Raw genomic sequence first — 14,049 nt, forward strand, 5'->3', positions numbered from 1 at the left:
ACCGCGATGTCGCCAAACACGGATGCGACCGTCATGATGCTGTAAACAGAACCTGGATTCATCCGAAAAAATGACGTTTCGCCATTCGTGCACCCAGGTTCGTCGATGAGTACACCAAGGCAGGCAGTCTTGTCTGTGATGCTGCGTTGAGGGTAACCGCAGCCATGGTCTCCGAGCTGATAGTCCATGCTGCTGCAAACGTCGTCGAACTGTTCGTGCAGATGGTTGTTGTCTTGCAAACGTCCCCATCTGTTGACTCAGGGATCGAGACGTGGCTGCACGATCCGTTACAGCCATGCGGATAAGATGCCTGTCATCTCGACTGCTAGTGATATGAGGCCGTTGGGATCCAGCACGGCGTTCCTCATTACCCTCCTGAACCCACCGATTCCATATTCTGCTAACAGTCATTGGATCTCGACCAACGCGAGCAGCAATGTCGCGATACGATAAACCGCAATCGCGATAGGCTACAATCCGACCTTTGTCAAAGTCAGAAACGTGATGGTACGCATTTCTCCTCCCTACACGAGGCATCACAACAACGTTTCACCAGGCGACGCCGGTCAACTGCTGTTTGTGTATGAGAAATCGGTTCGAAACTTTCCTCATGTCAGCACGTTGTAGGTGTCGCCACCAGCGCCAACCTTGTGTGAATGCTCTGAAGAGCTAATCATTTGCATGTCATAGGATCTTCTTCCTGTCGGTTAAATTTCGCGTTTGTAGCACATCATCTTCGTGGTGTAGCAATTTTAATGGCCAGTAGTGTACGTCAGACCTCCGGCCGGAATCTCTCAGTAGCGAGCATGTTAGACATAGACAGGTACTGCGGATAAGCGTGTGTGTCGGTCGAGAGGCGTGTCAAGATCATTCGCGCAGGTATGATAAACACTGTGTTCGAGTGGCGCAATGATTAACGCAACTGTCAAGTAAGCAAGAGATCCCGGTTTCGAATCCTAGTTCGGCACACATTTTCACTCGCCTCCGCTGATGCCGCACACAGCCCGATGCAGTTGATATCAAGTCCCTCTCCTTTCCTTGCGTTTCTCCTCCGTCCTCCATCAGCTAACATCATTTCACTGTATTGCACTAAAATTAAAAATGTGTGTGTTTGATTCATTTCGACTCTCCGTGGATACGACTAATGTGATGTGGTTGCAGGCGCACAGGCCCTGGAGATCCGCACTGACGCGGGCGTGCTGAGCCACTGGCGGGACCTGGATCGCACCGGCACGCTCGCCTTTCTGTCGCCGCAGCAGACGACGCTCTTCCAGCGGAGTGGCCGCGTCGGCGACACCATAGTCGTGCCCATGGTGCCGCACCTTGGCCTATTCCGTAGCGGACGCGTCGCTCCTCTAGCCTGCACCGCCATTGAGCTTCCTCTCAAGGTAATTCTTTTTTTTCTTTTTTTTCACAGGAAGTATAAGTAATAAAGCCGAACAGTGGGCCAACTGGTTTCAAAACGTATATCGACTTTAAACTACTACTGATATTATCGGAAATCGTTGACTACATAATTTCCTCTAAGAGCTTCCACTTTTGTAAATGCCTCTCCTACTACCTTAATAGCATATTAACGAGTCCAAATATACACTCCTGGAAATTGAAATAAGAACACCGTGAATTCATTGTCCCAGGAAGGGGAAACTTTATTGACATATTCCTGGGGTCAGATACATCACATGATCACACTGACAGAACCACAGGCACATAGACACAGGCAACAGAGCATGCACAATGTCGGCACTAGTACAGTGTATATCCACCTTTCGCAGCAATGCAGGCTGCTATTCTCCCATGGAGACGATCGTAGAGATGCTGGATGTAGTCCTGTGGAACGGCTTGCCATGCCATTTCCACCTGGCGCCTCAGTTGGACCAGCGTTCGTGCTGGACGTGCAGACCGCGTGAGACGACGCTTCATCCAGTCCCAAACATGCTCAATGGGGGACAGATCCGGAGATCTTGCTGGCCAGGGTAGTTGACTTACACCTTCTAGAGCACGTTGGGTGGCACGGGATACATGCGGACGTGCATTGTCCTGTTGGAACAGCAAGTTCCCTTGCCGGTCTAGGAATGGTAGAACGATGGGTTCGATGACGGTTTGGATGTACCGTGCACTATTCAGTGTCCCCTCGACGATCACCAGTGGTGTACGGCCAGTGTAGGAGATCGCTCCCCACACCATGATGCCGGGTGTTGGCCCTGTGTGCCTCGGTCGTATGCAGTCCTGATTGTGGCGCTCACCTGCACGGCGCCAAACACGCATACGACCATCATTGGCACTAAGGCAGAAGCGACTCTCATCGCTGAAGACGACACGTCTCCATACGTCCCTCCATTCACGCCTGTCGCGACACCACTGGAGGCGGGCTGCACGATGTTGGGGCGTTAGCGGAAGACGGCCTAACGGTGTGCGGGACCGTAGCCCAGCTTCATGGAGACGGTTGCGAATGGTCCTCGCCGATACCCCAGGAGCAACAGTGTCCCTGATTTGCTGGGAAGTGGCGGTGCGGTCCCCTACGGCACTGCGTAGGATCCTACGGTCTTGGCGTACATCCGTGCGTCGCTGCGGTCCGACAACATCGATGTACTGTGGAGACCTCACGCCCCACGTGTTGAGCAATTCGGCGGTACGTCCACCCGGCCTCCCGCATGCCCACTATACGCCCTCGCTCAAAGTCCGTCAACTGCACATACGGTTCACGTCCACGCTGTCGCGGCATTCTACCAGTGTTAAAGACTGCGATGGAGCTCCGTATGCCACGGCAAACTGGCTGACACTGACGGCGGCGGTGCACAAATGCTGCGCAGCTAGCGCCATTCGACGGCCAACACCGCGGTTCCTGGTGTGTCCGCTGTGCCGTGCGTGTGATCATTGCTTGTACAGCCCTCTCGCAGTGTCCGGAGCAAGTATGGTGGGTCTGACACACCGGTGTCAATGTGTTCTTTTTTCCATTTCCAGGAGTGTATTTACAAGTTCTTAGTGGACGGTCATTTATCTAGCTTACGAAATTACCACACGGGAAAAATAGTTCCCTAGTTATTAAAACTTATTTGGACAAAAATTACCATTACGGTTTTCTGCAGAAATCTTGTGGATCTATTCGGAATTGTGATCATAATTCTTCTCGAAAACTGGCAAATAATTTCTTTCACACGATTAAAATTTTCCCGAGTAATATTGTTTTTTTCACAAAATGTTGCAGGATATTTAAATTTCGTACAGAGAACTCAAGAACTAAAACATAACTATCGAGAACTTTGAAGAAATGTATACCGGGTGGTCAAAAAGTCAGCATAAATTTGAAAACTGAATAAATCACGGAATAATGTAGATAGAGAGGTACAAATTGACACACAAGCTTGGAATGACATGGGGTTTTATTAGAACCAAAAAAATACAAAAGTTCAAAAAATGTCCGCCAGATGGCGCTTCATTTTATCAGAATAGCAATAATTAGCATAACAAAGTAAGACACAGCAAAGATGATGTTCTTTACAGGAAATGCTCAATATGTCCACCATCAATCCTCAACAATAGCTGTAGTCGAGAAATAATGTTGTGAACAACACTGCAAAGCATGTCCGGAGTTATGGTGAGGCATTGGCGTCGGATGTTGTCTTTCAGCATCCCTAGAGATGTCGGTCGATCACGATACACTTGCGACGTCAGGTAACCCCAAAGCCAATAATCGCACGGACTGAGGTCTGGTGACCTGGGAGGCCAAGCATGACGAAAGTGGCGGCTGAGCACACGATCAGCACCAAACGACGCGCGCAAGAGATCTTTCACGCGTCTAGCAATATGGGGTGGAGCGCCATCCTGCATAAACATCGTACGTTCCAGCAGGTGTTTATCAGCCAGGCTGTGGATGATGCGATTCCGATTCTGTAACATATCGGCGTACGTCTTACCCGTCACGGTAGCAGTTACAAAACCAGAATCACGCATTTCTCGAAGAAAAAAGGCCCGATAACGGTAGATGTGGTAAACCCAACCCATACCGTGACTTTCTCGTCGTGCAATGGAGCTTCCACGACAGTTCTAGGATTTTCGGTAGCCCAAATTCTGCAGTTGTGGGCGTTGACAGACCCACGGAGAGTGAAATGAGCTTCGTCTGCCCACAACACGTTACTAAACCAATCGTCATCTTCCGCCGTCTTTTGACGTGCCGGCCGAGCGGTTCTAGGCGCTTCAGTTCGGAACCGCGCGACTGCTACGGTCGCAGGTTAGAATCCTGCCTCGGGCATGGATGTGTGTGATGTCCTTATGTTAGTTAGGTTTAAGTAGTTCTAAGTTCTAGGGGACTGATGACCTCAGATGTTAAAGTCCCATAGCGCTCAGAGCCATTTGAACCACTTTTTTTTTTTTTTTTTTTTTTTTTTTTTTTTTTTTTTTTTTTGAAACGCCCACACCGCAAATGCCCTCCGCTTCACTAAATCGCCAAGTAACAGTTCATGATGCCGATGGATTTTGTACGGATAGCATCGGAGTGTACGCCTCAGTGCCAACCAAACAGTAGTGTATGGAATGCCGGTGCGACGTGCGCCTGCACGAGCGCTGACTTCCCCGGGCATAGACGAACCCGCTACAGTCTCCATTTCTTCCTGAACTGTCTCAGCAGCATTACGCCTTGTGCTCGGTCGGCCACTACCGGGTCTATCGTCTGAACCACCCGTGGCTTCGAACTTCGAAATCATTCTCTCCACAGTTGCATTTGTCAACGGACCTTTACCCGTTCGAATCCCCTTCCTATGGCGATAGGATCGTAACGCTGAACTAGCACATTCCCCATTCTGATAATACAGCTTCACTAAAAGCGCCTTTTCAGGTAACGTCAACATGTTGCTACTGCTGGTGCATCTGATTCTCTCTCTCTCATTACAGCTCCTTTTATACACGATTGTCATGCGCAGTCACTGACGTTTTGCTGGCCAGCGCCATCTGTCTGATATTTTGTGAACTTTGTTTGTTTTTTTTTTTGTTCTAATAAAACCTCATGTCATTCCAAGCATGTGTGTCAATTTTTACCTCTCTATCTACTCTACAATATTCCGTGGTTTATAAAGTTTTCAAATTTATACTGACTTTTTGATCACCCGGTACATCACGAAAGTCGGGTGCGAGCTTCACCGGCCCCAGAATAGTTTGCAATATTGCCCGACACCGACATCAGTCCACAGTGCTTGGACGCACGGGTATGCCATAATCGAAGCTGTTCCGTTGCCGATTGGTCGGCTATTTGAAAATGCGCAGGAAGCTCGGAATGATATCCAGCGGTACAGCGACGATTTTACACGCAAATATTCAAGCGATAAAACGATGCATGTGGTATTCCACCATTTTCTGGCCTCATAGGATCCATTCACCTCGAGTATCTAGAAAATGACTGTTGAAGACAATATACGGATGCCACCTGAGGTAAATTTGCTTTTCGAACCATCTCCTAGTGGACAACACTATAGCGACCCTTCTGAAGCGATAATGATACAAACGACGAATATGACTATGATTTCGATTGAAAAATGTAAAATATCGAATAAAACATTTCAATATGGCAATTTCGGCTTTTAATTCGTTGTCAGCGGCTTCACAATACTTTATAGCCGAAGCGTTACTCAAATCCGCTAAATTTATACATTTTGATCCGCCAAATTCGATCCGCTATTTTTAAATTTTGTATTTCCGACATTTGATTCCTAATCAGCGAGCCAAGGAATGTAAGAGAGCACAGTTTTCTAGGATTTGTATCCATTTTTCTATTATTTCCAGGTTTGAAGCGAGCTCGCCCATTTTGCGCCGTCACAATTTTTTCGTGTTTCAGTGAATCACACGACGCATTTCAGAAGTTGTACGTCGATCGTCAGTTGTAAATCATCTTAATAAATTAATTACTTCTGCTCTTGAGTGAAGCGATGCGAAATGGAAATTCCTGGTATGAGAAGATTACATGTTAGGCTCTCTGTTTCGTGAATCTAATGACGGAAAATATAATGGGAAACAGTGAAAAAGTTCAGCGAAACAAAAAACAACGAGTAACGTTTTTAACGTTATAATACCAGCACACGCTGGTTTATCCATTCTATAATCACACATCACGTTACTCAAGGCTAACATTTGCTTATACATTTCAAAACATTTCACAAAGTTAGTTTAACATGAAGTCACCAAAGATGGTGTTTATCGTGCACTGCAAAGAATCTGAGTTTTACATACGCAAAGAAATAAATTTAAAACATGTCTTTAAAATTACTAACGTAACTAGGGCTATATTTAACCTTGATTCAGATTTTCTGATTTTTTGGAGGTGTATTTTATTTATTTATTTACACGTAAAGTTCCGTAGCATCAAATTGAAGAGCAAATCTCCAAGCTCATGAAACGTGTCAATACATGAAATTACAACATAAAAGTAATAATAGATAAAAATAAAATGTTTATGAACCCGAAAAAAGTCAGCCCGTAAGTTTAAGAAAATGCAATCAACAATACAACAAGAATCAGGTTAATTTTTCAAGAAACTCCTCGACAGAAGAGAAGGTGTCAGCCATGAGGAAACTCTTCATTTACGATTTGAAAGCGCGTGGATTACTGCTAATGTTTGAATTCGAGTGCTAGCTTATTGAAAATGGATGCAGCAGTATACCGTACACCTTTCTGCACAAGAGTTAAGGAAGTCCGATCCAAATGCAGGTGTGATTTCTGCCGAGTATTAACCGAGTGAAACCTGCTTATTCTTGGGAATAAGCTAATATTGTTAACAAGAAAAGACACCATGGAATATATATATTGAGAGTCTAAAGTCAAAATATCCAGATTGGTGAACAGGGTTCGACAAGAGGTTCGTAAACCCACACCACTTATGGCCCGAACCGTCCGTTTCTGAGCCAAAAATATCCTTTTCGAATGGGAAGAGTTGCCCCCAAGATACAATACAATACAAAATAAGCGAATGAAAATAAGCAAAGTAGACTACTTTTCGTGTCGAACGATCACTCACTCCAGATATCGTTCGAATAGTAAAAGTGGCAGCATTTAGTCTTTGAACAAGATCCTGAACGTGGGCTTTCCACGACAGTTTACTATCTATCTGAACACCTAGAAATTTGAACTGTTCAGTTTCACTAATCATATACCCATTCTGTGAAATTAAAACGTCAGGTTTTGTTGAATTGTGTGTTAGAAACTGTAAATCTTGAGTCTTACTGCGATTTAGCGTTAGTTTATTTTCTACAAGCCATGAACTTAGGTCATGAAGTACACTATTTGAAACCAAGCCAATGTTACTCACAACATCCTTTACTACCCAGAAAACAGAAATATTTTAGAGTTACCAGTAATACTAGAGGGCATATCATTTATATAAATAAGGAACAGGAGTGACTCCAACACTGATCCCTGGGGCATCCCCCACTTGACCGTACCCCACTGAGACCCCACATCACAGCCATTCCCAACATTGTGAATAATGACCTTTTGCTGTTTGTTGCTAAAATAAGAGGTGAACCAATTGTGAGCTACTCCCAGTATTCCGTAATAGTCCAACTTCTGGAGCAATGTTTTGTGATCAACACAATCAAATGCCTTAGCTAAATCAAAAAATATGGCTAGCGTTCAAAAACTTTTGTTTAAAAAAGAGAATATAGTATTTTCAGTTGTTAAACGACTTCTAAAGCCGAACTGTACATTTGATAGCAAATCATGTGATATAAAATGATCAATTATCCTTACATACACAACGTTTTCAATAACTTTAGCAAACACTGATGGCATAGAAATAGGTCTAAAATTGGCTAAATTATCCCTTTCTCCCTTTTTATAATGTGGCTTTGTGATTGAGTACTTTAATATTTCAGGAAACTGAACATTCTTAAAGGAAAAATCACAAATATGGCTAAATACAGGGCTAACTGTGCAGCACAGTACTTTAATATTCTGCTAGCCACTCCATCATATCCATGACAGTCATTAGTCTTCAGTGATTTAATTACTGGCTCAATCGTCCCCTTATCTGTATCACAGAGGAGTCTTTCAGACATCAATCTTCGAAAGGCATTTGCCACGAAAGTTATGATTCCCTGCAGAATCTAAATTTTTATTTAATTCACCAGCAATGTTCAGGAAACGGTTGTTAAATACTGTATATATATCTGATTTACCCGTAACATAAATATTTTTACTACGAACTGACTTTATATCGTCGACCTTGTGCCGCTGAGCAGACACTTCCTTCACAACTGACCATATGGTTTCAATTTTATCCTGTGAGTTAGCTATTCTATTTGCGTACCACATACTCTTTGCCTTCTGAATAACATTTTAAGCACTTTACAATACTGTTTGTTATGGGCTACTGTCGCTTGATTGTGACTACTTCTAACATTCTGATATAATTCCCATTTTGTTCTACATGAAATTCTTATCCCATTAGTCAGCTACCTGGGCTGCCTATTACTACTAGTACCCCGTTTAGAGCGTTCTAATGGAAAGCAACTCTCAAAGAGCATGAGAAACGTGTTAACGAAAGCGTTATATTTACCATCTATGTTATCGGCGCTATAAACATCTTGCCACTGTTGTTCCTTGTCAAGGTTTAAACAACTCTCTATTGCTGTTGGATTAACTCCCCTGCATAGTTTGTAATTATATGTGGCATCTGTTTGAGTACAAAAGCCTTTTAGTGTTAAAATTTGTGCAGCATGGTGTGAAAGACCATTCACCCTTTTACTAACAGAATGCCCATCTAGTAATAAAGAATGAATAAAAATATTGTCTATGGCTGTGCTACTGATCCCCTGCACCCTAGTTGGAGAAAGCACAGTCTGCATCAGATCATATGAATTTAGATCTACCAACATCCTTTTGCTTGCACCATCATACACAAAATTTATATTAAAGTCACCACATTTAACTAATTTCTGGTGGATCAAGAACCCTCTCTGCCCCTCCCGCTGGAGGTTCGAGTCCTCCCTCGCGCATGGGTGTGTGTGTTGTTCTTAGCATAAGTTTAAGTAGTGTGTAAGTCTAGGGACTGATGACCTCAGCAGTTTGGTCCCTTAGGAATTCACACACATTTGAACATTTGAATAATCTCTAGCTTGAGTAGAAATGCTCTGAAGTCAGAGTTGGGGACCTATAAACAACAACAATTAGAAGTTTAGTTTCACTAAATTCAACTGCCCGTGCACAACATTCAGATATCTGTTCAGTGCAGTGCCACGATATGTCTATGGACTCAAAGGGAATACTGTTTTTTATGTACATAGCTACTCCCCCACCCCACAAGGAACTCGTTGAAAAACATCCAGCTTATCTGTATCCTGGTAAAGGAAGCCTCTGTATTGTCCAGTTATTTAAGTGGTTCTCCGATATACCAATAATTTCAGAGTCAACATCTATAAGCAGTTCACTAACTTTATCTCTAATACCTCTTATATTTTGATGAAATATGCTAATTCCTTCTCTACTTAGGAACATGACGTCCTCTGAAGGTGATTGCTTAGTTAGAGGGACTTCCTTCAAGCAGATATACCTATCAGCTGACTTCAATCTAAAGAAGTGCATCTCTAACACCAACTACCACAGGAATTTTTCCATGAGTTATTCCACCACCACCCGCTACACTGTCACCTATAAGCTTTGCCAGTCTCCGCTTCCCATACCTATCGAGATGCAGACCATGCCTAGTGAAACCCGATCTACTGATAGACCCAACTGGCACCACTGAAATGTGACCAATGCCCTCTACCACCAGCACCCCCTCCAGCCTCATGTTAATGTGCCTAACAGTCGCAATAAGATGAGGCCGATCATAACGCTAGAACAGTTGCACGAAATGCACATTAGTGCCACCATTTTGAGTAGCTATCTTTACCAGGTCACCACCTACATCATATTCCTCGTCCCTATCAAGACTGTTCCCTGCTCCACCCACTATCACTACCTGATCCTCCTCCGTAAAATTCCTACATAACTCCCCTAAGCTGTCAGTCACCTGAGCCAACCCTGCACTAGGCTTCACAATGCTGGTGACCTTGCGACGGATTTTTTACGTGCGTGCGTGCGGTGCACCAATTACGACAGATTATATTTTGCTGCTGTTGCTGCAATTTCTTTTATAATTTTTGTTTACCTACCTCTTTACAGCGGTAGATCTTCGCACGTAAACTCCTGACTGCAGCTACTTACGAGATCACAGAAAAGCAGTGTTGAGGAAACTGTAACCTCACAGCTACACGCCGGAGGCCGCTATAAGTAAAATTTGCTGAAAATTGTCTATGTACTTTAAAGAAATGATTCGGAAAGGGGATGTCACTCGTACTTTAAACATGAAGTTCAAATTTAAACCTTCAATGGATCTTTATTGCCGTGAAGCAAGATCATCAGCCCACATTTAAGAAAATTACTAAAGTTTCTGCTCACAGTTATCACCATACCTAAAACAGCCAGAACTTTTACCTTCCCAAATTCCGAAACCAATTACTTGTAACACAGTCAATGATCGGCCAATTACTTCTGCACACGATATTCAGTGGTTTTCTTTAGTAAAAGTTTATGCTCGCCATAAAATACTCTGTAAGAATATACTCAGTACCGCCACACTATATAATTCAAAGCTCACTCGCGATTTTCGTCGGAACGAATTATCACAACACTCTAAAGTTTTCATAAACAGTTTCTGGTCACTACCAGATACCATTAACACTGGACCATATCGCGGAAGTCATCCCACGACTTCATCTTACGCATAATGCGAAAAGTCACATCCAGCATAACCGCCTCCAATCAAAGCTAGCTCGCGACTTTCCTCGCACTCTCCCACTTCTCAAAACTATATCTCCTCGCTAGGCGGCCAACCGTCTCGCTTCTCATTCGCTGTCAGCACTTACGACCAATGAGAACTCACTTCTAGGGCGCGGCTCGCGCCAAAATCTAGCAAGCACCAACCACTTCTCTAGGCTCATTGACATCATCAAATTAAGTAACACAAAACTCTCTAATTAAATAAACAAAACAAAATGAACTATAAGCTTTACTCTGTATCTGGAAATTTATTATGTAGTCGCGAATGTTCTGGCTGTCTTATACATAAGCATACACACTTGGACATCCGACATTCACTAGTAGGGGAACCACTAGTGGATTCGTTCCCACGTTACAGAGTTGGAACACTTGCCAGTTCCTGTAGAGAATTACAGAATGATTTTTAATAATGCCGAACGTCCCACATACTCTCACACACGCATTCTCGTTCACACGCACCCTAACACACAATACACATATTTACTTAGAATTCTTGAAATTATTATTATAGAGAAGTCAGAGGTTTTCTGAAACTAAAAACTTTCCAAATTTATATATGAACACTGAAAGTGTTATCAGATCATCGTACATAATCACTGAAGGTGAACTATTACATCACTGTATTTATTTAAATTCTTGACTGTCGGCAAATTACGTTTTTTTTTATGGAATTTTACTAACTTCCAAAATACAACTATTTTTGATCTCAGACTTTGACATATTGTTTGTTTTCACAACAGAAGGATGTACATCAAATATGAAGTTCCTCAGGTTATTCCTTTATTAGTTATTAATATTTTTAGTTTCGTATAATGTAAGTGGCCTGCCAGCGCTACTCCACTGCTTTCACACGCGCAGCTGCAACAGATGGTCGTGACGTCAGTCTGCAGGACACAACTCGTCCTTTACTGACCGTATAATACTCTACCGGCTTACATTGCAGCCCACATACATTCTGAAGTAAAGTAGACAAATGAGCGATCGCGCACTAGTTGCGACCCCACAACCTGGTACTCACTTCCCAACATTTCCTAGTTCCTACAACTCAGTAGTGTTTTTACATTTTGCGGTGTGCAGTTTGCAACAGTAGCGGTTATGATGCTACGTACTTACGAAGTTATTTGTGCACTGATATACAGATACTAAATTTAGTATTTTATGCTATTTCTGGCTTTTGGAAACGTTCGCTTCGCCGACCGATGTGGCCGTGCGGTTAAAGGCGCTTCAGTCTGGAACCGCGTGACCGCTACGGTCGCAGGTTCGAATCCTGCCTCGGGAATGGATGTGTGTGATGTCCTTAGGTTAGTTAGGTTTAAGTAGTTCTAAGTTCTAGGGGACTGATGACCACAGAAGTTAAGTCCCATAGTGCTCAGAGCCATTTGAACCATTTTGAAACGTTCGCTTACTGTGTTTTTAGAGTTTTCTGTGCTTTGAATTCGTTTAATAAACTTCGTTCTTTAGTTTTCAGCTGACGTTTCTTATTGTTTCTAGTAAAATATTTCAGTAAAACTTTCATTCAGTGTTTTTAACTTCGTTGAGTGTTCCAGTGGCCGATTGAATTTTTGGTTTTAGCTAATAATTTTGTGAAGTTTTGTTGTTATTGGTATTAGCTGTGGTGTAGTAGTATTAATACAATTAGTTGCTTTCTTAGTAGACAGACAATTTCGAGACCGTTATTGTCAGATCTATAAATAGTTCTACTGGTGTTACTAAAGTTAAGTAGAGGAGAATTATAGTTTTTTTTTCAGTAACTGTAAAATTTTACGGTGAGCGAGAAGTGTGGGCTCTGTCGTAGGTTTGTGAGTAGTGGGTTACGGTGTGGGATTTGTTCAAAGTATTTTCATGGGGGGTAATGCAGTGGGGAAGCCAGTGGGCAGTCTAGCGAGATACTCTCCTGGGAATGCAGAATCTGTAGTAGAACTAGGTTGATAGAGGAGCAGGAGCATAAAACCTGTGCCCTTCAGGTGCAGTTACAACACGCAAAGGAGGAACTAGGTAGGTTGAGGAGAGTGAAGGGTGCTGGGGAATGGGAACTGGCAGTTGGCAAGAAGGCAGATAGGAATAGGAGGTATTCAGACAGTTATACTTTGCATATGTTCAATAGATTTGACCAACTGTCAGAGTTGAGCAGAGAGGAGCCTCTTGCAGCTGTAGATGTAGGGAACGTGCAAGGCCTAGGTCAGTTGCAAAGTCTAACAGAAAGAAGAAGGTTCTGCTGTTATGTAGTTTGCACAGTAGAGGTGTGGGCCAGCAGTAGCAGGAAGCCTTGGGCAGTTCCAGTTGTTTTAAGAGATTTAGTGTCTTACCATTAAGTTTCATTGTGTAGTACCCAATCATATTGTTTTCTAGCCTGTTGATAATCATGTATATTTGATTTCTAGCATATGTTGTGCAGTGACTGATGTTTCAAAATGGTTGAGTCTGAAAAGCATTCATGTGTTCTTGAAAACGAGTTTTAAAATTTCTGCCTCACTGAAAAACTGAAAAATATGGATAAAACAGTTGTTTCCTATGCTGTGTATCATAATTAATGGCGCAAACACATAAAGTTGAAATTACACGATACTAAAAGGAAAAAAGGCTCAGTAAACATAGGGTCGAAAATGCATACCTTAAGAGCTACGAGCAATTTTTCATCTTCGATACTGAGAAACAAATCTCTTCTACATCTAGTTCTTTGCTTTCCATATTTGGTTGGTTGGTTGTTTTTGGGGAAGGAGACCAGACATCGTGGTCATCGGTCTCATCGGATTGGGGAAGGAGTGGGAAGGAAGTCGGCCGTGCCCTTTGAAAGGAACCATCCCGGCATTTGCCTGGAGCGATTTAGGGAAATCACGGAAAACCTAAATCAGGATGGCCGGACGCGGGATTGAACCGTCGTCCTCCCGAATGCGAGTCCAGTGTCTAACCACTGCGCCACCTCGCTCGGTCCATATTTGGGGAACTGGTAATATGGACCAAAACAAGAAAGAACGTCCAGTTAACATGTGCTCTAAAATGCATTGCTTAAGAGCCATGAGCACTTGTTCATCTTTGCTACTTCGTAACACAACTCTTCTAATGATCAAGTGCTCGTAACTTTTAAGGAATGCGTTTTAGAGCACATGTTTGCTGGACATTTTTTCTCTTATTTTGGTCCATCATACCACTTCCCACAATATGGAAAGCAAAGAGCTTGCACTAGAAGAGATTTGTTTCACAGTATCGAAGATGAAAAATTGCTCGTAGCTCTTCAGGTATGCA

At 43.1% G+C, this 14,049-nt stretch overlaps 1 protein-coding gene across 1 annotated transcript in view; it reads left to right on the plus strand.

Moving 5' to 3' along the window:
* Positions 1–14,049, plus strand: part of LOC124722855 (intracellular coagulation inhibitor 3-like) — a 190,540-nt gene that overhangs the window by 141,080 nt on the left and 35,411 nt on the right. Inside the window, exon 5 of the mRNA XM_047247981.1 lies at positions 1,162–1,388. Coding sequence (XP_047103937.1) covers positions 1,162–1,388 — 227 coding nt within the window. The remainder of the gene's footprint in view (positions 1–1,161; positions 1,389–14,049) is intronic.

Source organism: Schistocerca piceifrons, chromosome X (assembly GCF_021461385.2).
Source record: "Schistocerca piceifrons isolate TAMUIC-IGC-003096 chromosome X, iqSchPice1.1, whole genome shotgun sequence".
NCBI lineage: Eukaryota > Metazoa > Arthropoda > Insecta > Orthoptera > Acrididae > Schistocerca > Schistocerca piceifrons.